The following is a 27,607-nucleotide window of genomic DNA, read 5'->3' on the forward strand; positions in this document are numbered from 1 at the left end:
TGGCATTATATTTGATCTAATCCACTATTAGATAAGTATATTTCTTCCTCTCAGTGAATGCAATGTTTACTATTGGTGCTACCTTAAAACAGGAGGGTGTGCTCCAATTACATGGCAAAAATTAGAAGTGCAACTCTTGTCAAGCAAATTCATCTGCATGTTAACTGAATTCTGTATTTGTGGCCCCCAACCAGAATGAGTAATAGTGAAGCTGCAGGCAAAATTGTCTCCATATACTACAATGTATTATCCCTGTCAAGTTAATGTTCTGTGTCGAACCATATGGCATGGGTAAATATTCAACAAAGAAAATTCCTTAAACTTGTTATAATCAGCATCTGCAGTCATCCAAAAAAACCTGACACAAACAATAGCTATGGCAAAAGCCATGAACACAGCACAAAAATGAAGAACAGAAGAAGTGAAACTGCTGTGAAATGACTATGTATTTTATAATTTTCCTAAGCAACTGATTTTCAATTACACTAAACTAGAACCTCCCGACACAAAATCACTTTGTTGAACAAATCTGTATTTGCATAATATACTGCATGCAAATAATACTCCTAAATCAATATAATGTGTTAAAAATGAGCACTTTCTAATTCTCATGGTTCCTTCTTCCCCATAGGTGTTGCATAATTACAGAAGTCTAACAGTGCTTCATTAGAAATAAGGCCATTTAAATAAAATATCTTCATATGCATTGAGAGTAGGTCATAGATGAATTAAAAACTCCCCAAAGTCTGGCACAACCCATCATATCAAGTCAGAAATGAGGCTCAAAGAAGAGCAGAACTTCGTTCCAGCCCCCAGAGTAGTAACAATAAAATGCTGAGAAAACACACCATCAAATCCTGAACACAGCATCAATTTCGGTTAATTACAGTCTTGTAAGCAATGTGATTATTCAAACAGCTCGTGCAAATGTTAATGAGTTCTTATTTGCATATTTATTTTTTCCTTTGTTGAAATGTCATTATTACATTCTACAGTGATGAATACTGCTGATGAAGTGGTCTGATATGTAATTAGTCATTAGATGGAATGAATAGATCAATTATGAAAAAACTGAGACTAAGAAATAGCAAACAAGACTGCCCAATATTATAAATGAATCTTTGAGAGAGAGAAATCTAGGACAACCACATATTTTTTTGCTATTTAGATTTCAAAATTGTTAACAATAAATAAAGCAACCAATTAAAAAAGTGAGGTTTTAAGGATGATAAATTAATCACACAGTAGAAGTGTTCTGTGGAAATGGGGGTTAGACCTCTGATGCTGGTCCCTTAAATTATTTTTGATATCAACTATTATTTATAAATGATTGCTCAGCCTTCTAGAGTGTGTGTGCGCATACTAAGACTTTGGCTTCATTAAAACCAAAAAGCAAATACTGTACGCATACCAAGAAATGGGAGAAAGTATAGCCTGAAATCCTAGTCTATTTTAAAAGGGAACATCTTCCTTAGCCTTTTGCGACTACTTGCTATAGTTACTAAGGCAGCACTTGCTATTTGCTGGGGGTGGGGGAGAACACATTACTGCAGACCAGATGGGAACATTCCACATGACCAAACCAATCAATCACCTTGGTGGGGCGCAGGTGCAACACAGCCGTGTAGCAACACACCATTTCACAGTCTATCGGGCACAAACACATGGTCACCAATCAATGGCACCCTAAGGACCTCAGAGGGGGGAGGCTCTCTCGAGTCTTACTGGTCCATGCCTGATGACTTCATAATCACACATCATTTCATTCACTGAAGGATGCAAACTAGCATTCTAATAACCTTCTATTGAAAGCATTTTAGGTTGTGCATTTTAATAAGAATGCAGTTTGAAGTAAATTCAAGGAGTTGAAACTGTACGGAGTGGAGACTAAAGCAACTTGAAGCTGAAAATTTTGCCTTGGAGGATATTTTGCTCAGTCCAAGATCAGTGACAAGATCATTCATTTTGCAGCAAAAACCATGTACAATTCCATTTTCACACAAAGAAGCCATTAAAAAATACTAGGCTAGAGGAGCTAATGGGGCAAATTTTAATGTGTGAATACACAAACACACCTCCCCTTAGACTACTGCAAACTACCCGGTATTAATTTTGACAACTTTTCTAGTGCAGTACCTATGCAATTTTTTTATTATATACGAAGATAATTAATTAAAGCCCACTCGTCAGTGTAGCCCCATACTGCCACTGTGTGGCATCTTGCATTTAGACCAATCATGTCTGAAGCAAAAGAGCAGAGCGGGACAGGGGGGGGGGAGTAAAATCTGGCAGCCAGCCGACAGAGTGCGAGTACTTATACAGACCTGCTGGACGATTGCGCTTTTATCTCTTTATATCCCCAGAAGGTTTCTACTATACTGTTTTCCTTTTCTGATTTTCACATTTATGGCATCAAAAGGAAGCATGATGGGAACATATTTCATATTTCATCCAGATAGAAAGGCAAGTGTCCACCTTTGTTTTACAATTATACATTAAGTTTCTCCCCAGATGCTAGTCCACTGTTTGACTGCTGGATTGATCTTTCCAACTTTGTACTAGAAGCCTCTCACTAACCACCCAAACTTCCTCTAACAAATTATTGTCTCTTAAATTTTATGTCCATGAAATCCTAGGACCATACTTAGCTATACCAAGTGACGTGAGGTTACTAAGATTATAAACTCGGAATACTTCCACCCATTACTTGTATTAATCCAGTCTTATTTTCAATGCACACACAGAAAAAGATATGTCAAATAAGTTTTATGTTAGTGTCATGTTTTGCATCTCCACACTGCATTCATGCCTGCTGCTTCTATAGAAGTCTTTATATTTTTAAAAGTAAATTTTCATTGAATTTTAACAATGAACAGAAACTGTACACAAACAGTGCATTTCTCCCATTTTTGCCTACAGAACTAAAATGTAAGAAGTGACATAGTCCGTACCAGGTCAGCACTAACAGTATTTTTTTCTACAAGCAAATCCATACAAAAAGACATCTGAGAGGCGGGGGGGGGGGCTGCAGCACATTGCCACTGCGAAATATCTACAATATCTAAAGAGAGAGAAAACATGTGTAGCTTCTACATGTCTGGAGAGACTTGCCTTAACAAAAACATTTTAAGCAGGTCCCGAAAAAGAGTACAGCAAAGGCACCTGCCTGGTGTCAATAGGCAGGGAGTTCCAAAGATTTCTTAGAAGGGCGGAATGGCTAGAGGACAATGATTTCTGCATGGTTACATATTCCTCCTCTAATAATCCCTTAGTAGGCACCAATTTGCCTGTCTGAAAGATACATGGAAAATGACTCCAATATCTTCCTTGAATGAATGCAACTAATATAGAACTCTACTGGGGTATTCTGTTTAGTGTGCACTGATTTGCGTTTTCATTCGTCATTTCGCTGTGTGTTGTCCCAGCTTTATAAGATCCTTCTGAAATGTCTTGCAGAGGGCCTTCTTGGTAGTGGTGCCCACCCCGTGGAACACCCGCCCATCAGTTGTCAAGGACATGGGTAGGCAAACTGAGGCCCGTGGGCCGAATTCGGCCCAATTGCCTTCTAAATCTGGCCCATAGATGGTCTGGGAATCAGTGTGTTTTTACATGAGTAGCATTTTATTTAAAATGCATCTCTGGGTTATTTGTGGGGCATAGGAATTCATTCAATATTTTTTTCAAAATATAGTCCAGCCCCCCCCCCCCCCCGGAAAAAGGTCTGAGGGACAGTGGACTGGCCCCCTGCTGAAAAAGTTTGCTGACCCCTGGTCAAGGAGATGAGTAACTACATAACCTTTAAAAGACACCTGAAGGTAAGCTTTTTAAGGTTTAATGATTTGTTATGTTTTTATATATGTTGGAAGTCACCCAGAGTGGCTAGGGCAAGCCAGTCAAATGGGTGGAGTACAAATAAGAAATTATTGTTATTAAAATTATTTTTTGTGTTTAATACACAGTATTGGACTAAAATATATCTCACCTTCAAACAAACAAAAAATAACTATATTCAAAACCCATACAGGTACTAGGGCACATACCGCAAGCGGTCATCCCTTGGTTCCTCCCTTCCTACAGCAGTGAAAGCAAAAACATGAAGCCAGCTGGTTTAGTGTTACGTGTGAACCAGGGGGCTCATGTGGTTTGCTTCTCCATATTAAAACAAGGAACCAGTTTTTGCTAGTCTTGTAGCAGGTTGGCCTAATTTTAAGAAACTGAAATAGTATGCAGCATTCTGAGCATTTTTACTGTTGATATTCAAATAAAGAAAAATAATTTTAGTTCTCCTTTTTAAAAATTAAATAGGACACTTTTCAAAACTGTAGTGGTATTTTTCTCTCTGAGCACATGTAACTGGCGGATCAAAATCTTCACTTGTCTTTTCAGATTATCTGTATGCTCCCTTGAGTGAAAAAACCCCTGTATCCTTACACCTGCTCACTCCACAATTTCTTTGCACTTGACTTCAAAGGCAGTGTCTCTACAGTGCTGAGAGCAGCAAGATGGTCACGGAGGATGACCCCCTTAGAGGATTTGTAGCAAAGACAGAAATATCAACGTGGCAACTTCTTGTGACCTGTGAATTATAATGTCCTACACCTGATGGCGGTTCCTGTTACTCAGACTGCCACAGCTGCTAACATGGAAGAGGGAGAGAACCTTGTGGAGGGGGGAGGGAGGAGGAGCACAAATGGACACCTGCTGCAATAATGCAGATACATTTGTATAAAGCCTTCAGGTATTACTGTGCTTAAAGCCATCTGACTGAAATATTACCATAAACGTGTGTGTGTGTGTGTGTGTGTGTGTGTGTGTGTGTGTAAAACAAGCTGAACATACTCTTAGATGTATAAAAACCCAAGGGTAAAAAAGCTCTGTATACACTACGGGCACTGAATTATCATGTAATTTAATTTTCCTGAAACCCATTAGTTTCCATAAAAGGAAAATGAAAAATAGATGACAGCATGTCTTCATTGTGAGCAAAATTCAATTCATGTAACACTTGGGGAGAAATAAATTATATGAGCATATTAGGCCACACCACGTCATCATCCCTTTCATCAGAGGCAAGTATAATTATGGCAAAGGTTGCTTTATCCATTAACAACTCATTTGGACTGGACTTTTTAAAGTCAGATCAAATGTATAAATTCAGAGTTTGAGCATGCAAGATGTCAATAAGGAGCTTTAATAGATTAAACCTACACTAAGTGATAAAGGAGAGGGATTGTATACAAACCAATATGAAAAGTTACATTATCATCATCATCATCATGCTCCTCCTCTTGCCCTTCAACCTAAAGCTCCAGGGTGCGTTACAACAATTCAAGCACAATGCAAAAACAGTTTTAAAAAACTTAAAATTGCAGAATTAAGGTGGCTGTGATGCATCTCAAGTGTCAATCAGGGGAAAGTGCTGTGTCTTCAGCCTTTGCTGAAAACTCCACAGTGAAAAAGCCAAAGGCACCTCTGTGGGGAGGGAGTTTCATAATAGGGCCCCCTCTGAAGATTTCAACACCCAATAGGGTCCAGTAGGGAAGGGGGCAATATTTCAGATATCTGGGGGCTTTATCATTTTAGGGCTTAAATCACTTTGGTTAGCACCTTGAATTGGGCCCAGAAACAAATTGGCAACCAGTGCAGCTATTTTAAATCAGGAGTTGAACTCTAAATAGATACCAAGTCAGTAATCTGGTCACTGCATTTTGAACCTATTGAAGTTTCAAAGTCATCTTCAAGGGTCACTCCACATAAAACATATTGCAATAATCCAGCCTGGAAGTTAGCAGTGCATGGTGTATACAGTAGTAGACAACGTCATTTCTCTCCAAAAGGCAAACCATGGCTAGGCATCACAGTTATAGAGTATTTGGACCCAAAATGTGTCAAAAGCAAACAAGCAAACATTTTTTTAAAAGCTGTACCAGGGCTTTCATTTCTAAATGTCTCAAAGTACTGGACAATAGTATATCATTTCCAGCTCAAATTCAACCCCTCCCCTTCTTCCACACAGCAATGGAGAACAGGATTAAGCTAAAAGTCAGCTTCTACTGGTAATTCAAATCACAGATAGAGAAAATTATAACTGCAGGCCAGAGTAATTAATGCAGTTCTTAGAAGAAGGTAATTTGGTTCACCAGGGATTCACACACACACACACCACTCAACATTTCTTCCAAATTGCATCATCAAGACATCTACCAACAACTTTTGTCTACTACAAAAGCACAGTATTCTTTTCCCTTCTTTCATGTCAAACAGCCTTAAATCAGAGTACCGTACTCATTTCTAACAGCTTACATTATGTGATACCCTATTACCTAGCTTTCAGCAATTTGACACCATCAGGTGCAACCTTTGATGGAAAATAATGCACTGCAAACAACCAAAAGAAAGCATACATGTATGCATGCTCCCATCAATAGTGTGAGCCACACACTTGTTCAATCAAAAAGTACTGCATAAGGATTCTTTAAAAGCAAGCAGTAAAGGTAAAGGTAAAGGGACCCCTGACCATTAGGTCCAGTTGTGACCGACTCTGGGGTTGCAGCGCTTATCTCACGTTATTGGCCAGCATGACAAAGCTGCTTCTGGGAAACCAGAGCAGCACATGGAAATGTCGTTTACCTTCCCGCTGTAGCAGTACCTATTTATCTACTTGCACTTTGACGTGCTTTCAAACTGCTAGGTTGGCAGGAGCTGGGACCAAGCAATGGGAGCTCACCCTGTCGTGGGGATTCGAACCGCCGACCTTCTGATCAGCAAGCCCTAGGCTCAGTGGTTTAACCCACAGCGCCACCCGCATCCCTAAAAAGCAAGCTGTAGTATGACCTAATTCCAGAATCAGATTAAATATCAGAAGCTTCCTTTAGTGTTAAATATGTCCTGACAAAAGCAGGGTTAATACAGAGCAGCCTTGTATTAATGTAGGGTAACATGATTATTTATCTGAATGGGCAGAGGACTGGAAGACATTCAAGGTCATTGCATTTTGGATAAAAAGCTGGTCGGCTCCGTTCTGACTAAGGAAATCGGATTTTGTACGGATCTGTTTTTATTCAGATTCTATGAAACAGGGCAGACCTTGGAGTACTCCTGCACCACAGTAACTATCCATTTCTGCATCAGACTATTAGCTAGCCCTCACCCTTTCATGCATAGCTCCCTCTTATGTTCCCTATCTCACCACCAGGGATCCAGGCTGGGTCTTCCAAACCACCAGGAAGCTGATTCTCCTCTTGGTTTGCTTGGCCTAATGTTTAATTGTCCAATTCTGCCTACTTGTAAACAGACTAGGAATATCATGTTGAAGTGCATAAACCAGGATAGGTGAGTTTTAGAGCCACAGCACTCGGGTTTATTTTGTATTCCATTCAACCTGTTGGCTACTTTTCCCCTACCTGTTATTCTAATAAAGTTTCACAACTAGGCTAGTGAAGTCAGTGTGTTTGCCAGTCTTGGGATTCTGGAACTGCCATGTGCCTAGATTGCTTTTGGTTACATGCTACTGGAAGTCTAAAAGCAGAGTGGATAAAGCCAGGAAGACACCCTTTTCTCTGGGAGAGGCAGAAGGCTGGAGAGCTGACTTTATCCTCTGTGTAAACTGTAAGTGATTGGCTGGATGCATGAGGCAGGCTGGTCCAGGATCCCAGGATTTAACAATTAACATCCCCTGTTTTCCTTCCTGTATCTGGGACTACAGGTGACCAAAAAGGGTGGTGGCAGCAACTACCAGATAGTAAGACCCAATGAGCAGGACTGCAGGGCTGTCATGCAGCAGTTCAGCAGGAAAGGGGGTGCCAGAAGTTCTCTGGAGCATTCCTTCTTCTCCACAGCTCTATTGCCCAAACCTGGACAGTCTAGTTTATCTTTCATGCTTAGTGGATACAAGCCAACTTCAAAACATCGTTGCAGACCCATATCCAGTGTAGCTGTGAGGGGCACAAGCAAGCAGCCAATAACAACATCCACCATTTTAGGTTGGATAAAAATAAGCCACAATTTACAGTGCAACAGGTTTGACATAGGCATTAAGCCTGTATCCATGTGATCAACCAGCCTGCTGGTTGATGAGCTGTCTTTCAACAGCTAGGGTCGGACACTGCCGAGGTTCCCCACAGCATGAACCACTTATAGCAAACTTCCCCTGTCATGAGCTGGTCTTCTGGACAAAAGCCCTCCAAGCCCCTCCCCTTCATTTCAAAGGATCCAATCCAATGTCTCTTCTGTCGAAGGAAAGCTGTGACAATCTGAAAATTGATTCAAAATTAAACGTTAACATTATAGGGTGGGAAGCTCAACCTAATACTGAGGTGGAATCAGCTGAGTGGGTCTGCCTCTTTTATGCTCCTGGGACAGACCAGACCTCTGAAGTCTTCTCTCTCTCTGGTCCAGAAGCTATGCCCACTGGAAGCTGAACAACAAGGGGATTGAATCAAAGCTCCCAGTCCCTACCCTCTACCTGGCTGCAAGGTGCGCATATTGGCTTGCATTGGGCAGAAGATTCCCAATGCTGCATGCTTCTTCCACAAGGTGCAACAGGCCACAATGCCTGCTCCCAGTAAGCTGGGTACAGGGTGATTTAGGGTTATGATGACAAAAGACAAACATGGGTGGAACAGATATGACTCTTAACTTTGTACCAGAGACTTTATTTTAGATGTGCAAAAATTTTCTTTCCACACACACACACATCTCTCCATCAAGGAAAGAGGCATTAACATAGCTCAATAGCCAGGCAAAAACATTCACAGAGGGTGAAGAGCAGGGCTGGTGAGGGGTGTGCTTTGAGGAGGGTTTTTGTTTTGGGCAAGTCTTGAAGGCTAGATGGAGAGGCCCGGGCCCGACATTCCTCATCCCACCCTAGTTCAAAAGCTACTCACTGTGAACATTAGCCACGGTGCAGTCATAATGGCCACATTTAGCCAATCATATTTTGATTTAACATTTCAAGATATGGATGAATCTCATGGTTTAAAGTTGACTTTATTTTCTGGCTTGTTTGGAAGTCATTAACAACAGTTCCCCAGTTTGAATGCAATGGAAAGTTATCATTAACTAAAGACTTCCCTGCTTGTTTGCTCACTCCTGCAAAGGAAGGAGCATAGCAGCAGCATATGGGGAATGACTCTCAGCTTATTAAACTAAAAAATGGTTTTCTGAAGTATTGTTAATACTATACCTATGTTCACAATGAAAAGGGAACAGGAAAGGAAAATTCATGTGGGAGGGAGATGGAGCCGCTTCGGTTTAAGTACTTTCAGTTTAAGTACTCCGCAGACCCGTCTGGAACGGATTAATCCACTTTCCATTAAAGTACTTTCAATGGGAAAGTTCGCTTCAGGTTAAGTACGCTTCAGGTTAAGTACAGACTTCCGGAACCAATTGTGTACTTAAACCGAGGTACCACTGTACAGTAGTTGAAAGGCAAGTTACATTTGTACTGTACCAATTTTAATGAAAGAAATGAAATTCCAGATATGGCAACATTACCCTGAGCACATTTCAACCTGGTTACAAGTTCATATAATGTCATTATCTTACTCTGGTACCAGAACAACTCAATTGTGTTTCTTGAACTGCAAAGAAAACGCTTTTTTCGCACTGACAACATAAACAGGATAATTTTGGAATTAGGAATGAACACAACTCAGTTCAACATAACAGCTTTACATTCTCTGACAAAAGCACTTTAAAATGTCTAAATGAATATTAAAATGCATCTTTCCACAGCAAATTGTTCATTACTGAATCACTATCAACTCTTGTTAGACAAAATTTCTAGCTCCTGCAATGTACAAGATAATTAAAGTGTTTAATAGCTCCATCATCAAAGACAGTGGCAATTCATAATCTGCTATCTTTTCAAGCAAACATGCTTATGGCTGAATATGATATACAGAAACAATATCCCGTTGACAGATAATTCTCTGTTTTTAATAGTGCTTGTAAGCCAGGACAGAAATTATGAAATATGTTTGTTATCTCAGTTCTAATACTATATAGTTTAAAGGACTGTGGAAAGCAATTGTTGTACTCCAGTTGAGAAAGGGTGAGCAAATCACCAAGCTCAAATCACCAAAAACTGGAGCCTCAAACAAACAGTCTGAGACTCTGGTACAAGAAATGCACCCAGCATCAAATTTTCAGTAATATTGTAAAGTACATGAACTGCCTTTCTAAGAAAATCCCACAACTCCAATGACACTTATATTAAAAAGTAAATATAAACATCAATACAGCCTTACACTTAAAGTTGTCATACAATCTTATAATACAAACAGCAGCCTAAAGAAAAATTTCACTTGCTGCCGGGCAAGAGTATTATAATAAATGTAGCAAAAGATATGTATGACAAATGTAGCAGGGATGATGGGAAGTAAATTCCTCAGAGTATGAAGCACAAAATTATAAACATGAGTTTCACCTAACCTAACCTAACCTAAAATAAATAAACAAAACAAAACAGGGCAGGGCAGGGCAGGGCAAGTCATATCCAACGTCTTGAACTGTGCTCAAAACAAAAAGTTGGTACAGTACATTCAAACTCCAAGTACAGCATGGACTTAAGCTGATACGCTTTCTTCCCTGCAGACCACATCACATGTGGGATCTCCCTTACATTGACTACTGAATGTTCAATATGTGCAGTAAGAGGTTTTCCACATTCTTTTCTTTCTTTTTTTTAACCTTATTGCACATACTTTATTCCACTGATAGCATTCAGGGCAAGGGACAAAGTTACTTTATATTCTTTATTAGAGGTTTTCCACATTCAAGTAACTTTAAGATCTTCTGGTTTAGACACTGTCTTCTATCTTTGGGGAGGTCAGGAGGGATGATGTTTCTGAGGCTTTAAACAACTCCCACCCTTACCATGAATGGGGGAGGGGGATTTCCAAACAGGATGCTAGCTTTGGAGAAAATGTTGCTATTGTTAAGATTTCACGCCATGGAACAGGCATTTGATGGTCAGCTCTGCTTATGAACGTACTTTGTGCAACTCAGCTATTTGTTTCTCTGTTTGTGGAAGACTAAAGCAGAAAACAAAGGTAAAATGGAAAGATCTACAGAAGACCACCAGGATTTGGATTTATGTAATCTACTTAGATTACTGTGGCAGTCTCTTAAAAGGGCAATATCATCAAGAACACAAATAGGTCACATGCACCAGATAACATCAGTTTAGCAGACAAAGTAACATTATGAAGAATTTCTAGGCTACTTGCCTCAACAACTATTCTACAAATCAGTGCAATTGCTACATTTAGGTCACACAAAAAAGAAAGCAATTAAAGCAGCAATTTTAAGACAAAGAAAACAACCTATCCAACAGCTAAGCATTCTCTCAGCCATCTTCACAACACACAGGAGGAAGTGGACCCTAGCTCATGAAAGTTTTTGTTCATCTTTGTTGTGCCTTTTTTTTTTTTTGCTGGAATTGCTGTTACTAAATCATCAAGATGTAACTATACTTTGAAAACAAAAAAAGCAGTTCCAAGTTTTGATAAAGCGTAATAGAAAGCATTCAAATACTTTTCAAAGCAACAGAAGAAAGATACATATTAGATTTGTTGGTGGTTTGGCCTCTTCCACAAACCAGTATAATATCCCTAGACTAAGAAGTTGCCCTGTAAAGCAAATGTGAAGTGCAAATACCCTATCTAGTAAAGGGGAAGAAAAATATCTCAAAGCCAGAGGGGCTTTGAGGGGCTACTCACAAATAATTACCTACTTACCCATCAGATTTGAGTTCATGAAAGGTGTCGGGGACAATCCTTCATCGGGGCCTAATCGACTATCATTCAAGTGATCACCATAATGAGGGCTGTCTGTAAAACCCTATGGGAAAAGAACAGAGTATTTAACAGATTATTGGGCAGCACTACTAATTGAGTTCAAAGATACTATTCTAATTAAATGCAGAGGGGTCATTCTTCAGTGAGTTGGTCTTCAAATCTGCGAATCACAACAAACACAAATGCTGACCTACTTAGCACTTCGTAAACTCCCTTTTCCCTTTAAATGTATAAGGAAAACAACACTACATGAACTTCAAAAGAAGAGGCTCCAAAGGGCTTGATAGCGAACTTTGAAAAAGATAATAATAATAATGATAATAATAATAATAATAATAATTTGATTGCAAGGCTCACCAAGTGTCCTAAATGCAAATTTTGAGATTGAGGTCTAGCCACATCTACAAGCAGAAAAGTTCCTAGAAATTAATTAGCAGTGGCAGAAATTATGGCATCATGACAGATTTAAAGAAGGAATTTCACTATTTTGAATGTCACACCGCCACATGAAGTTACCTGTTGATTTGGAATCTTATAATATATTTAGCACATGGTACTATCAAGACTGTATCATCCAGAGAAACTCTGGGATTGGGCCTAGGGACCATGTGCTCTCCCCACTTCCCAGGGATTTCTGTCCCTCACCACAGAAGAAGTCACCAAACACATTTATTTTAGCACATTACTTCCACAATCATGGAATTATAAAGCCTGCAGCAGTTGAACACCACCTGTAGTGAGGCAGGATGAGAATAGTGGCAATGGCCTGCTCCTGCTTTCTTTGCAAATACAAACTCAGGGAGAAAATATAATATGACATAGCTGCCAAGTTTTCCCTTTTCTCACGAGGAAGCCTATTCAGCATAAGGGAATTTCCCTTAAAAAAAGGGATAACTTGGCAGCTATGATAATATGAACAGAATCCAAGCCTCATCCCCAAATGGAGTTAAGCCCAAATCCATGTAACAGCACTGCTCACATTCATATTTTGCTAACCACATTTATTCCTCCCCACCCACTGTTTCCTACCCGCCATCTGATCCATACATACTGCTTCAATCTGCAGAACCGGCACTGTTACAGATACTTGTTCCACGGTTGTTAAGAAAACAAAATATTTTCATATGGCAACACCTATGCTTTGGAACTCCCTGCCTATTTGCATCAGGTAGGTGCAATATCTGATAGTCGGTGTACTATTTCTGGTGCCTCCATAAAAATTTTTTGTTTAGACAAGCCTATTGAGACATGTAGAAGTTACATGTGTTTTAATCTATTTTACTGTTAATTTAATTATTGTACAGTTAAACCTCGGGTTAAGATCTTAATTCATTCTGTAGGTCTGTTCTTAACCTGAAATTGTTCTTAACCTGAGGTACCACTTTAGCTAATGGGGCCTCTTGCTGCCGCCGCTGCGCCACTGCTGAACGATTTCTGTTCTCATCCTGAAGCAAAGTTCAATACCCGAGGTACTATTTCTAGGTTAGCAGAGTCTGTAACCTGAAGTGTCTGTAACCTGAAGCATCTGTAACCGAGGTACCACTGTATATGTTTTTAGGTTTTTAAAGTTTTTTATTGGTAATTTTAGTATCTCTTATAAGCTGCTTAGAGGTTTTACTCCAATCAAGTGGTGTAAAAAAAAATTGTTAAGTAACTTCAGGGATGTTGACAGGAAGCATCTACAAATTACTGCTATTCTGTTTCATTGTACAAGGGTGGGAAGGAGAGGTACCTTTTCCTAAGATCAGAATTTGAGGGCATAGGATTTGGAAGGGGAGGAAACATAATTTCTGTATTTACTGAAGTTTTGTTTAGAATGTCACCTAACCAGCTTCTTTAAATCTCTTGGCATTGAAGCATTAAACAACTTCTAAGACAGGCTCAAGCAAGAGAGGAAATTGCTATGGCCTGCAGCAATAAGAAACCACCCCGAATCCCTAAGGACTCTGAAATCATCAATCACTGAACATTCATCATTTTCCAGGCTGTGGGCTTGAATTCAAGACAACATTAATGGGGCTGAAATAGGCCTCCCTATCTTTGCAAAGGGCTAGTAACTAAGGGCTAAATATCTGTCAGATTCTTACAACTGCTTATAGATGCATGTCACAACTTTCTGCTATATTGCCTGAGCATTTATCTTCTGGGAGCCCCAGAAGATTACTCACTTTACCTACTTCAGAATCAGCGATACACATGTGATAGACATTCAGAAAAAATCTTAGTGACATTTACAACTTGCTTATGACTACAAGGGTGTCCTCCGGTATCCATGACCTGGCCCCATCTGTCAGACAGCCAGCAAGTAGCAGCAGCTGCCCAGGAAATGAGAGGCTCCTAGCCAAGGTCACTGAATGCAGTTTATTTTATATTCAAGTACAGAAGAATATTATAAGACACTAGCTGAACAAAATAACTTGCAGAGTACACCATCTATCAAGCATACTCTTCTAATGATTTGATCTTTTATCTAATTAATGCGGCCAGACTCAAAGTAACAAGTCACAACTCTCAAGTTTTAAGAACCAAAAATAAAACACCAACAGTGGGGAGAAGTGAATCACCATCTATAGCTAACAGAAGCCACTAAATACTGCTGAAGCTTTGCTAAAGAATACAGTTGTGTTCTAGAGTCATCTTAGTTAGCAATGGCATGTTAATACAGGAAAAACAATACACAATATTAAAACTAGTATTATCCGCTTTGCTAGAGAGGGAGAAAAGCATGCAAATAAAGATAGGACCTATTATAAACAGCCTGGAGGAAATGAATTTTAAAAACAATCAACAAAAGCTGGTTGACAGTCTTTGAAATAAAACACTAAAATGAGTGTCTAAATTTAAAATGAGGTGCTCATAGTTGTCTATATTTGTAAGGCCTGGTGTGCGGCTTCCCATGACCAAAGACCACCAAGACTCAGGGATGGCTTTTCAGAATTTAATACTATATACCCAGGTGGCGCTGTGGGTTAAACCACTGAGCCTAGGGCTTGCTGATCAGAAGGTTGGCGGTTCGAATCCCTGCAATGGGGTGAGCTCCCGTTGCTCGGTCCCAGCTCCTGCCCACCTAGCAGTTCAAAAGCACATAATAGTGCAAGTAGATAAATAGGGACCGCTCCGGCGGGAAGGTAAACAGCGTTTCCGTGTGCTGCTCTGGTTCGCCAGAAGCAGCTTTGTCATGCTGGCCACATGACCCGGAAGCTGTCTGCAGACAAACGCCGGCTCCCTCGGCCTATAGAGCGAGATGAGCGCCGCAACCCCAGAGTCGGACACGACTGGACCTGATGGTCAGGGGCCCCTTTATCTTTACATGTGTACAGTTCAGAGTTCAGAAAGGCATGGCCACCTACTCCGAGTCAGAATCCGGAACTGACGCGGGTCTCAATCTACGCCAACAAAAAAACCTCGGCCCGCCTAGTTTCCTTCTTTGCTCCTGAAGCTTTTCCCTTCCACAGACCTCAGGGGAGGGAGCGGGACCAGACCCCTCCCCCGAACTGATAAACAGCCTTGAGTCCCCTACTTCCAATACCTCCCCTGCTGCAGTACCTTCAGCCACCTCTTCTCCTGCGCGCACATCGGTAGCATCCTTGAGCTCCTCTGCCTTGCTCAGAGCCCTTGCACTGCCTTCCAGCTCGTGCTCCAGCCAGCCCTCCTCTTGCTCGGCTGATCCCCTTCTTTCCTGTTCCTGGGCGAACTCACTCCCCTCCCAGGGTCCCCTGACAATATTCCCCTTCCCACTGCATTACTTCAGAGATTACTAAAATAAAGCAATAAGCTTGTAAATGTAGTATGAACAGTGTGCTTGGCTCTCCACAAAACATAACATCCATATGGCTCTCTACTCATAGGGTTCCACATCTAAAAAAACAGCTAACACAGGGTGGGAAAGACGTGGGAAATGAACACATTCATCGTGGGGGATGAGTGTAGAAGAAAACCAGTCAGTCACAGGAGCCCCTGCCATACCACCCGCTCAGTGACAGGGAGTCACTGAGGAAGCCATTAAGATGAGGGAGATTGGGAAGGAAATTGTTTCTAAGAAACAGTTGGCAGGCTTCTCAAGTAACTATTGATAAAAACACAAGCCACCTGAATTCTACCCACAAAACTGTGCTTCAGATTGCCTTTTCCATTAGGTGACATCCCCACCACCACCGAGCACAACCTGCAGCCAGTAAAGCCTTGAAGTTAGGAACTAGTGAACTATAAAGTAAAGAATGAGGTCTTATCCACAGATCAGTTGGTGAAAAAGGACTCTTAGATGCAACTGATACCAGACACTTTATATATCATTGTTCCAGGAGTATATTCCAGCTATACGACTAGCTGACCAGGTACAGTATAGCCTTGCTTCACTTGGTCACAACCTGGTAACCTCTTGTGTGGAATACTGCAGTATTTTGTAGAAGGAACAGACTGGATATGGTCCAAAAATTTCAGCTGGTCTCAAATATGGCCGAACGGTAACCAAACAGGGTTGGGTTCTACAAATTTATAATCCCTATAATGGCTCCCAAGCACAAATCAGTGTTGATTTTGACCTTTAACTTTTTGGTGCCAACAATACCCTTTTTATTTTCCAGAGTTTGAGAGAGCCAGCAAGATTTTAGATCATGTTCTTAGCTTTACTGTTTTATCCTCTGAGCTTAACAACTCAAGTGTTGTTTTTATTCATTGCAGTATACCAATTATTACATTACATGTCTTATTGTTGTTTCTAAAAGTGATCTTTTGCAAGCTTCCCTGAGAAAACTTTGTTATATGGTGGAATATAAATGAAGAAGTATTTATTCAGTGTTCCTAAAAGTTTCTGTACTTGGGCCTTTGTCTTGGAATGTAAGAATTTGGTGTCCATCTAGCCTAGAATTTATGTCGTGAACCAACCTAAAGGCTTCAGGTATAGTGCGGTATACACATTTAATTAATTAATAATTGTCTCCTCTGAAAGGCTTCAGCTGCCCTGAGTCTCAGACAAGTAAAAGCCTTTCCCTATCTGAACTTTTTGACTAGAGATGCCAGAGCTAGAATCTGGGAACTGCTGTATGCAAAGCAGGTGCTCTGTGGCCTCTCCTCTAAACTTATACCATCCCCTCTGAAACAATCTGCCCCTTTTAAACTTACACTGTGTATACCACCCCCACCCAGCTGTGCATACAGAATCCTGCACACACAGTGATGTGTGCAACTTGCTGCTGACAAGGATCTGTGGACTGGTATATACTAACATAACACTGGTATTTGAAGAAGACTAGAGCAGGGCATACCAGAGTTCTTCCTATGAAGAGAGGAGGATGGAGATGAAGTGTCTATAGCCAGAGGTGCACTGTGTCCCTTGCCTATGCTCTGTGGCTTCCCTGCTTAGCATAGTAGTTTAGGTGGCAGCAATAATACATTTCTGCTGCTAAGAGAAGAGTCTGTGGATGTCTGTCACACAAGCCTTTCTACTACTGCAGGCATCCCCAAACTGCGGCCCTCCAGATGTTTTGGCCTACAACTCCCATGATCCCTAGCTAACAGGACCAGTGGTCGGGGATGATGGGAATTGTAGTCCAAAACATCTGGAGGGCCAAAGTTTGGGGATGCCTGCACTACTGGAACTTTGAACCCACCTTTGAGCAACCCAACCTTTTGAGAACCATCTTTTTTCACTTTAAAACCCCAGATACAAGCAAATAATGACAGAGAAAACAAATCCCACCTCCTCATGTTTCAGCTTCTCAAGAGCTGTTGAGAGATCTGAGTTTTTTCCAAGGAGGCCGCCATTTTCCTGCAAGCAAGGAAATATTCAGGAAAATTAGGACAAAATTAAAATAACGTTTGTTCCAATTTTTTTTAAAAAATATTGTACCTCACTTTAAAACAAAAGCCTGGCATTTAATGATCATGCTTAACCAAAAAAAAAAAGTTGCTCACTGAACTGTTCAAGTGTTTGGTAGTTTGTTTTGCAGTCCTATATATGGAGCTGCATTTGCACATGGACAAGAGGTGGAACCTTCCAGAAGTTCTAAAAGGAAGGGCTGGAGCTCCCCTGCTTTCAGTCATGTGCTTTGCACAAAGGAAGGGACATTCTGTTCACCCTCTCCACAGTACAGGCACCCTTAATAGATATTACCACCTGGACTTGAGACAGAGTCCATATGATAGATCAAGACACAAACCACCACCCTGGCTGGACCAATTCTGTCTTGAACGTGCAAAAAATAGTAATAATCACAAATCTGGAGTATACAAACTAAAACAATCCTTTATGAATTGCTTGAATGAAGGCCCTGAATGCTGCATTGTAGAAGCAACATTGGAATAACCCTTGCACAATGGACCTTGAGAGAAACTAGGCACATTTTCCTCTAGAGACTACAAAATTCTAATTGCTCGCAGAAGCAACTGAAAACATTTCTGCAAAGAAATGCAATTGCCTTCCAGTCAACAAAATTGTTTTGATAACAGATATGGAATTAGGAGTGAGCAGTGGAATAGCCAACCTTACTGATATCACTGATATGTAAAAACAAAAAGTGATTGTGAGGAATTCCAAAGGTATATGGTCACCTCACCTCAAAAAGGATATTGTACTGCTGGACAATATTCAGCAAAAGGCAAATAAAACGATGATGAGGATGGAGCATCTCTCTTATGAGGAAAGTTGATGCAGTGCTTGGGACTTTTTAATTTACAAAAAAGGCAAGTCAGAGCTGACATGATAGACATTTATAAAATTATGCATGACATGGAGAAAGTGGATAGACAAAAGTTTTTCTCCCTCACTCACAACAATAGAACTCATGGACATCCAATGAAGTGGAATGTTGGAAGATTCAGAACAGATAAAAAGGAAGTACTTTTTCATGCAACACATAGAATCATAGAGTTGGAAGAGACCACAAAGGCCATCCAGTCCAACCCCCTGCCAAGCAGGAAACACCATCAAAGCATTCCTGACAGATGGCTGTCAAGCCTTCACTTAAAGACTTCCAAAGAAGGAGACTCCACCACACTTCTTGGCAGCAAATTCCACTGTCGAACAGCTCTTACTGTCAGGAAGTTCCTCCTAATGTTTATGTGGAATCTTCTTTCTTGTAGTTTGAATCCATTGCTCTGTGTCCGCTTCTCTGAAGCAGCAGAAAACAACCTTCCACCCTCTTCTATATGACATCCTTTTATATATTTGAACATGGCTATCATATCACCCCTTAACCTTCTCTTCTCCAGGCTAAACATACCCAGATCCCTAAGCCGTTCCTCATAAGGCATTGTTTCCAGGCCTTTGACCATTTTGGTTGCCCTCCTCTGGACACATTCCAACTTGTCAGTATCCTTCTTGAACTGTGATGCCCAGAACTGGACACAGTATTCCAGGTGAGGTCTGACCAAAGCGGAATACAGTGGTACTATTACTTCCCTTGAGATGCTATACTCCTATTGATGCAGGCCAGAATTGCATTGGCTAGTAGCGATTAATAGCCTTTATGAATTTATCTAACCCTCTTTTAAAGTCATTGAAATTGTTAATAAGTTATGAAATAAATGATAAGTTCATAAAATAAGTTTAAAGGTTTAGAATTAAGGTTAAGTGAAAGTTAATTGAGTTAAGGATTTAGAATTAGAAATTACTTTACAACATAACGCAGGGGAAGGAGGAAGTCGGAAGTCGATAATTAGATTAATACTAAGAATTTTCTAGGCAACAAAAGATTTTTAGTTTGTTGTGTTCATATTGTATTGTATTTTTCTGCATTTTTTTGTATTTTTCTGTATTTTTCCCCCTTTCTTTTTTGTGCAATTTGTATTTGGATATTGTATTAGGAAATGGATCAATTGTATTTGTTCTTTTATCTTTTTAAAATAAATATATCATTTTTTTTTAAAGTCATTGAAATTGATGGCCATCACTGCATCTTTTGGGAGTGAATTCCACAGTTTAACTGTTTGCTGTGTGAAGTACCGGGTAGTACAGTACTTGCTTTATTTGCTCTGAATCTTCCAACAGTGAGCTTCAGTGGATGGCCCTCCATTCTAGTGTTAAGGAAAGAGGGAGGAAAACTTCATTTTCTCCACATCATGCATACTTTTATACACATCTTGCCTTTTTTTCTAAACTGAAAAGCCACAAATGTTGTAACCTTTCCTCAAATGGAGAGTTCTTCTAACCACTTGATAATTTGGGGTGCCCTTTCCTGAAATTCATCTGGCTCTACCATATTCTTTCTGAGGTGAGGCAAACAAAACTGTCGACATATGCATGATGACCATATTATATTGGCAGTCTTATTTTCAGTCCATTTCCTAACATTCCCTAACATGGAATTCAACATTTTCACAGCTGCTGTACACTGAATTAACTATCCACTGTGATCCCAATGTCTCATCTCTGGTCAATCATCAGCAGTTCAGACTCCCTGAGTGTACAGGTATGTAAAATGAGGATTTTTGCCCCAATGTCTTTTTTCTTTTTAATGTATAATCCATTTTAATATGTTTTGTAATTTAGCAGTATATAAATACTTTTATAAATACATAATCATCACTTTACACTTGAATTGAATTGCATTTACTATTTTACTGTCCATTCAGCCAGTTGGGTGAGATAAGAACATGAAGAGCTTGCTGGATCAGGCTTCTGGCCCATCTAGTCCAGCATCCTGTTCTCACAGTGGCTATCCAGATGCCTATAGGAAACCCACAAGCAGATGGACTTCTATTTATAATTAAGTATTCAATTGTGCAGCTTTACTTAAGCTTGAAAGACTTGATAAAGATAAAAGAAGAAACAAGAAGAAACAAGATGGCTGGTGCTTGTTAATATGACGCAGAACAGAAAAATGAAAATTCCTCCCTTTTTCGAGGGAAGTGGGAAATACTGGTACTTGCTAGCTGACTTTATAATGACTTGAGACAACAGTTTGGGATAACATACAAACTGTTTGCATAATTTCTTCATTATGAGCGAGAGAGAAGGCTAAATGGATGTCTAGCAACCCCCCTTCTAGAGCCCAGGGGGGGGGATTGTGTGGTCTCCAGGAAAGCTGACTGATCGCCAAATGACTTATATCTGTGGAATACAGTTCATTTACATTGCAATATTGCAAACAATATGCTCAAACGACAGGCTTGGACAACAGCCTGGATTGGAAGATTGGAATGAAGTCAGAAAAAGCTGCACTGGCAAATAGACAGTTGAAAAAATATATACACACAAATAAAGCTGTACTCGATGGATGAAAGGATATATGATTTCTGACATGATTGAGAATCACATAGCCAGGGACAGAGAACTTTAAAGCGTTAAGATCGGAATGTGGAAAATATGAGAACAAGAAGAAGAAGACAGGAATGAAGATGTTGGAGATATACTTCAGAGGTCCAGACTATGGGAAGCCCGGAAAAATTAATAATTAATAATTTGGATTGTAATTTGGTTTTTTATTTTATTTTATTGTTTTTAATTGGATTATGATTATGATTTGATGGATATGCTAATTGGCTGTTTTTATTAGAAAATCAATAAAAATGATTTTAAAAAAAGAAAAGAAACAAAAACAAAAACAAGGTTAACACAATAGAGTAACCTCACAGGATCTCAATTCATTTTAGAGGAGACAAGGACTGAGCTTAGAAAAGGAAGAGACAAGACACCCATGTACCATCTGCATGTCTATAGCAGTCAGTACCTTCTGTCACAGCACACCAAAGTCTCTGACATTTTAAACTAATGCTCAATGGATGCACAAGTGTCTGCCATATGCAGGAAAAATCTCTTGTATCTTACCAGTGCAAGGCCAGCATCTCAAACTGTGTCTTGCCCAATATGACAAAAGCAAGAAAAAGAAGTGCCTATGTCACATATGAAGCCCCTTGCGCTTGCAATCTACCCCTGGAATGCAAAGCTCTCTCTAATTCAACCACTGGCGCAATTTTGTCTCTTGGTCTCACTGAAGTATAGAGGACACTCTACAGGAGTGGTAGAGAACCTGTGCCACTCCAGATGTTGCTACGCTAAAATTCCTTTATTCCTGACCACTCGCTATAGTGGCTAGGGTTGTTGGGAATTGGGCTAAAACAACATCTTCATGTCCAGAGGTTCCCCACCCCTGCCCTCCAGGCTTATCCTAACTCAAAGTAAAAAGGTAATCATTTCCCCTCAAGTCAACAACTGTGATCTTTTATTTAACATTTATTAAACTATTTTAAATATGCATACTATATTACTGATTCTATAGAGCATTATGTTCCTACTATATTATATTTACAATAATCGGAATTAACGAAGGCTACTATTGTTAAAAACTTTATAGTTTTATTGCAAGTGTATATCTTAAATACAATACAGGAGATCCATGAACAGGATCTGCCACTTTTCAAAATGTCTGTAGAAGGGGACGACAGAGGACGAGATGGCTGGACAGTGTTCTTGAAGCTACAAACACGAGTTTGACCAAACTGCGGGAGGCAGTGGAGGACAGGAGTGCCTGGCGTGCTTTGGTCCATGGGGTCACGAAGAGTCAGACACGACTAAACGACTAAACAACAACAACTGTAATGTAGAGACGGGTGGTGACTGCCTGGGTACCTGGATATTTTGCAGAAAGTGGCAAGCTGTTCCATGAACAGATTTTACTCAGGTAACTGCAGGGAGAGGGAAGGGGTGAGCCCTTTCCCCCAAACACTGTTGTCCCAGATCTCCTGCATATCTAGATTGGTTTCCATCACTGATGATAAATAATAATTTTATTTAAAGAAATTCTTCAAAAATGTAATTAATAATTAATTTGTGCGAAGATGTTCATCAATTCACCACTCAAGCAATCCTGCAAGATGCAGGTATGGGCAGGAAGATTGCCTACTAATGTTTTCTTGTGTGCTGATAGATTAGTTTTAGGTACCACCTCTGAACCACAGACCGCATGCATATACAATAAATGCTCTTTTGTTAGACATACTTCTGCCTATAATCAACGGTAGTCAAATTATACTCTTACCCTTGTAGGTTCGTATGAAGGACTTGATTGACCACTTGCTCCCCAAGATGCAGCACCTGTTCGTTCTCCCATACCTAACAGTAGAAAGAAAGAGCACAGGCTATATAATATAATGCAAAGATTGGGGGAAATTAGATGTATACCATCATTCTATCACATGGAAGACAGAGCAAGCTTGTTTTTCTCTTGCTCTGGAAGGTAGGATTCAAGCCATAAGAAAAGATATTCCAACTAACACCAGGAAGAACTTTTTGATGGTAAGAGCTGTTCAATAATGGAATGGACTCCCTTGCAAGGTGGAGGACTCTCCTTCACTGGAGGTTTTTAAACAGAGGTTGGATGGCCACCTGTCATGGATGCATTGCAGGGGGTTAGACTAGATGTTCCTTCTAATTAAAATTATACAATACTATGATTCTATGCTTGTTAAGACAAAAAAGAAAATCTCTTAGCTTTCTATCTTTCAGTATTGATCAGAAGTACCCCCAAGAGAAAGGATGCGTGTGGCGCTGTGGTCTAAACCACTGAACCTAAGGCTTGCCAATCAGAAGGTCGGCGGTTCAAATCCCCGCAACGGGGTGCGCTCCCGTTGTTCGGTTCCAGCTTCTGTCCACCTAGCAGTTCGAAAGCACGTCAAAGTGCAAGTAGATAAATACAGTAGGTACCGCTCTGGCGGGAGGCAAACGGCGTTTCCGTGCACCGGTCTGGTTCGCCAGAAGCGGCTTAGTCATGCTGGCCACATGACCCAGAAACTGTCTGCAGACAAACGCCAGCTCCCTCAGCCTATAGAGCAAGACGAGCGCCGTAAACCCAAAGTCGTCCGTGACTGGACCTAAGGATCGGGGTACCGTTACCTTTACACCTAAGAGAAACAGGGTGTGATACCAATTCCCATCCTGTTTATTCACAGCGTTTGTAATCAAGAAATAGACATCCACTTTACCCAATTGGAATTCTGGCCGTCATCGTTAATAGGCTTTGTACTGCTTCATTGCGCACCACCCTACACACATTTATTTATCCAATCCTTTAAAAAAAACATTTATGCTAGTGGTTATCACAGCCGTGTAAAGCAATTCATTCGTATTTTCATGATATGCTTGTATGACAAGGTACAGACAGCCCCCCGTTTACGCAGGGGTTATGTTCCGAGGCACCATGTGCACCAGTGAAATAGAGTATAATTGCAACACACTGAAAAAGCCAGCAAACACTCTGCCACCATTCCACCCTTTTAGCGACAATTTAAGTGACATATTTATGATGTTTCTGGGTTTGGCGCAATACATGTATATAGTCACACACATACTGAACGTGTATAAATGGGGGGGGCTGCCTGTACCTCATTGCCTAATGTGTTTTTTTCAGTAGATGCTTCTAAGCTCTTGTTTTTAGGAGATATTAAATCACCTTTTCATACGTACTTTTTCCCTACTGGTATCTTTGGTGTACCCCCAGTCCCATTTTTCCCCCTCTCTTTTAAAAGACTGCTCTTTTGTATTATGGTGTGCATTTGGTATGCAATTAACATATTTTTTTCGTGTATAACACCCCCCCATGTATAAGATGACCCCTATTTATTTGAACCTTTTGGATTTAGCTGCTCAGTTAATTTTAATTGGTTTACTTTGGCTCTGCTTGGATCATCACCTGTTGTTGCAGACTTTGCAACCTTGCAGCTGGGGACCTCCCTACTTGTTCAACCTCACATTACCTCTCCTTTGCTAGCATTCCTACCCTTTAATCAACCTAAGCAGTAGAAGCTGGCTCGAGGCAGCACACTGAGGAAGGGAACTTAAACAGCTGCGTGGTGACAGACACCTCCACTTATTTCCAGGCCTCCCGGGGGGGGGGGGTCTGCAGCGGACGGTCTGGTGGGGTCAGTGATTGGTGAATTTGGCATGTGCTGTATGGCGAGTGACAGTCGTTTTTAGGGTGGCTGGGTGAGTGATTGAATTAGGGGCATGGGTGCTGGTTTGGGTTTAATCTTCGGACGTTTGCAAGCTGATTTAACTGGGGCTAGCACCCCTTAACCACAAAACAGCTCTGCACAGCGTGTGCAGCTTTTTTGTGTGTGCTCCAAGATCTAATTCCAAGATCTACTTGTCCTTGGGCTGGCGAAGCTAAGCTCAGACGTGCTTTACCACACCAGGGCAGCCCATCCAGCCCTTCATTCGCTGCACCCTCCATCCCACCCCATCGGTTGTTGGTGCATCGTTGGTCTGTTTGCTCCTGCTTTGCGGTGTCTCTTTCCCTTCTCTGGGCTCGGAGGGCTTGCAAGCATCGGAGCGTGAGAGCATTGGGATTGTGTGTGTGTGTGTGTGTGTGTGTGTGTGTGTTAGTGGGTTTGCCTTGCTTCTTTTGTTGCTCCCTTCACGTCAGCTTGGTCGCTCTTGCTCTTCCAGGTTTGCTGTAGGGCTCTACAGAGTGTGCGTGCCTGCTTGCTGCCTGTGTGTGCATGAGCTAAATTGTCCCGGGTTTTTTGGCCAGCTGGCAGGCAACAGTGTTTTTTTTTAACCCCTGTGCATTCACCATCTGTGCATAAGACAACCCCCAATTTTTGACTTTTATATATATATATATATATAGCTAAAACCATTGTCTTACACGGAAAAATGTGGTATTTGAATTGCACTGGATATGGTATGCCATTATTTCACTTATTAGATATCCTCTTCTACAGAGAACCAAAGCCACCCACAGCATTGTAAATATAGACACACCAGATTCGTAAAGGCTCAATCTTTTTTCTCATCTTTCATTCCTACTTACTGCCTGCCTTTTTCATTACTACACATGCTGTACTGACATTTCTGCCCAAAAGTCTTACTCCTGGTTATTTCATGTCAAGTTAGAAGCATCACCATCTCTCTCTCTCTCTCTCTCTCTGTTTGTTTGTTTGTTTGTTTGTTTGTTAGACAAATGTGTACACTCATGGGCAGGAGGTTAAACTGAACGATAGTTTATCTATTTCAGCATCTTCTTTCTAAGGGTGGACAGGGTGAAAACTCAGAAGCAGAACATTACAATAAAGGTCATAGCCCATTTGTGCCTAGCATCTGGCACTGAGATGCACTGCTTCTGAAAATTAAGGCTGTGTTTAGCTATCATGGCTAATAGACCTATTTCCAAAAGCACTTAGTGGCTATCCTTACATCTTGTGATAGTTAATTCTACAGTGCAACGATGAAGAAGCACTTGTCCCCACAAGTCTAATTAGACCAGGCAGGGGCCCTAATGTAGCCCACAACCGCTGTTTTCCCCATGCTACACCCAGCTGCTATCATATGTAATGACAGGCGTGGACAGTTAAAGTTGTGGCTGCAAAAGAATGATCAGGAGCCTTAAAAGTGCACTCCCAATTTTCCTTGGCAAGCACAACTTTGCATTCAACAACTTTTCCTGCCGAAAGCAGGGTTTGCCATGGTGCTGATCACTTGATTGGCAATAGCTGCAAAATCCATTGGGATTGGCTGCATTCAAGAGTTCCTGCGTTCAAGAGTTCCTTTCCGAAGCAGAGTTTGCAGCTGGCACTGGTCAGCCATGCCTGAAGCCCCACTTTAAGCAGGGATGTTACTTTGCAATTTGAGTTCAAGCTGGGAAGCAAAAGAGGGGGAAATAACTAGGAGTCATAGCTGCCAAGTTTTCCCTTTTCTCGCAAGGAAGCCTATTCAGCATAAGGGAATTTCCCTTTAAAAAAGGGAGAACTTTGCAGCTATTGCGTACCTTTCAGTCCTCCACTAAGGAGTTTGCATTTAGTGATTAAAGGTAATTGTTGCAAGTAAAACAAAGGAAATGCATAAAATAAGCCTTTTTGCAAATGATAGAGCAATTATGCTATCTAATCCAAAAGCTGCAATGTCTGTATTAATGAAAGAACTAACTAAGTAATTATTGTAAAGTGACTGGATTCAAAAATCAATGAATCCAAATAAAAAATAATGTATATGGGTATTTCTCCCTCTGACCACTTAATCATGCAAAAACAGACTGGTTTTTAAATCTGCAGCAAGGTAATAAAATATATGGAACTGCAGATAACTAAAAATCTGTCAACTTAAAAAAGCAAACTTCACACCATTTCTTTTGCAGCTGTGACAAGAACTTAGATATTGGAAAGACCTACATTTATCATGGTCAGGACTCATAGCTGCTGTAAAGATAGTTATCTGATGATGATGATGATGATGATGATGATGTTCAAGTTATCTATTCAATGTATATACTGCCCTTTATCCGAAGATTCCAGGGCAGTGTTTCTCTTTCAAGTACTGCCAACTAGGATTACACCCAAACTATTAAAAATTTGGCAGCGCTCAGTAAACAAGTTCATACACAAAGGGCAAAAAGTGCAACCAGGCTCCTGAATTATATGTATAGGTGTTTAAAGTGGTGGGTTCAGAATCCCACACCTCCAAACTTATTACAATGCCTTCCAATTAAAGCACTTGATGTCACTGATCCACAGACAAAAGGGTAAACCATGGCTAGATATAGAAATTTCAGATCCAGTATACAGAGCATGTCCTTTTCTGCCCTCTTTTCTCACTGAAACCAATACCATTGCAAAACCCTTTCCTCCACACCACACTGAATGTTTGGAAAACAAAAATTTAAAAATTGGCTTCTCTGTTATCTCCCCTTATTCCTCTTCACTTCCAACTATCTTTTCAAAAAGCAGGATAATGCTTAAGATTGAATGGCTGGGAACAGATGGCACTAAAATACCTTTTTTGCAAATGGTATTCCTCTACGAAAAGAACAATTCATAGCTGACATACCAAACCTTAAATGGTCATGGGAGTGGTAGTTCTAAAACATCTGGAGAGC

The 27,607-nt window shown here is 40.6% G+C and overlaps 1 protein-coding gene across 4 annotated transcripts in view; it reads right to left on the minus strand.

The window, feature by feature from the left end:
- Positions 1-27,607, minus strand: part of TCF12 (transcription factor 12) — a 141,891-nt gene that overhangs the window by 76,756 nt on the left and 37,528 nt on the right. For all 4 annotated transcript variants that reach the window (XM_035131798.2, XM_035131797.2, XM_060282399.1 and 1 more), the window contains exons 4-6: positions 22,778-22,851; positions 17,500-17,568; positions 11,742-11,844 (exon numbers count right to left, since the gene is read on the minus strand). In XM_035131798.2, coding sequence (XP_034987689.2) covers positions 11,742-11,844; positions 17,500-17,568; positions 22,778-22,851 — 246 coding nt within the window. The remainder of the gene's footprint in view (positions 1-11,741; positions 11,845-17,499; positions 17,569-22,777; positions 22,852-27,607) is intronic.

This window comes from Zootoca vivipara, chromosome 14 (genome assembly GCF_963506605.1).
Source record: "Zootoca vivipara chromosome 14, rZooViv1.1, whole genome shotgun sequence".
In the NCBI taxonomy this organism is placed as follows: Eukaryota; Metazoa; Chordata; class Lepidosauria; order Squamata; family Lacertidae; genus Zootoca; species Zootoca vivipara.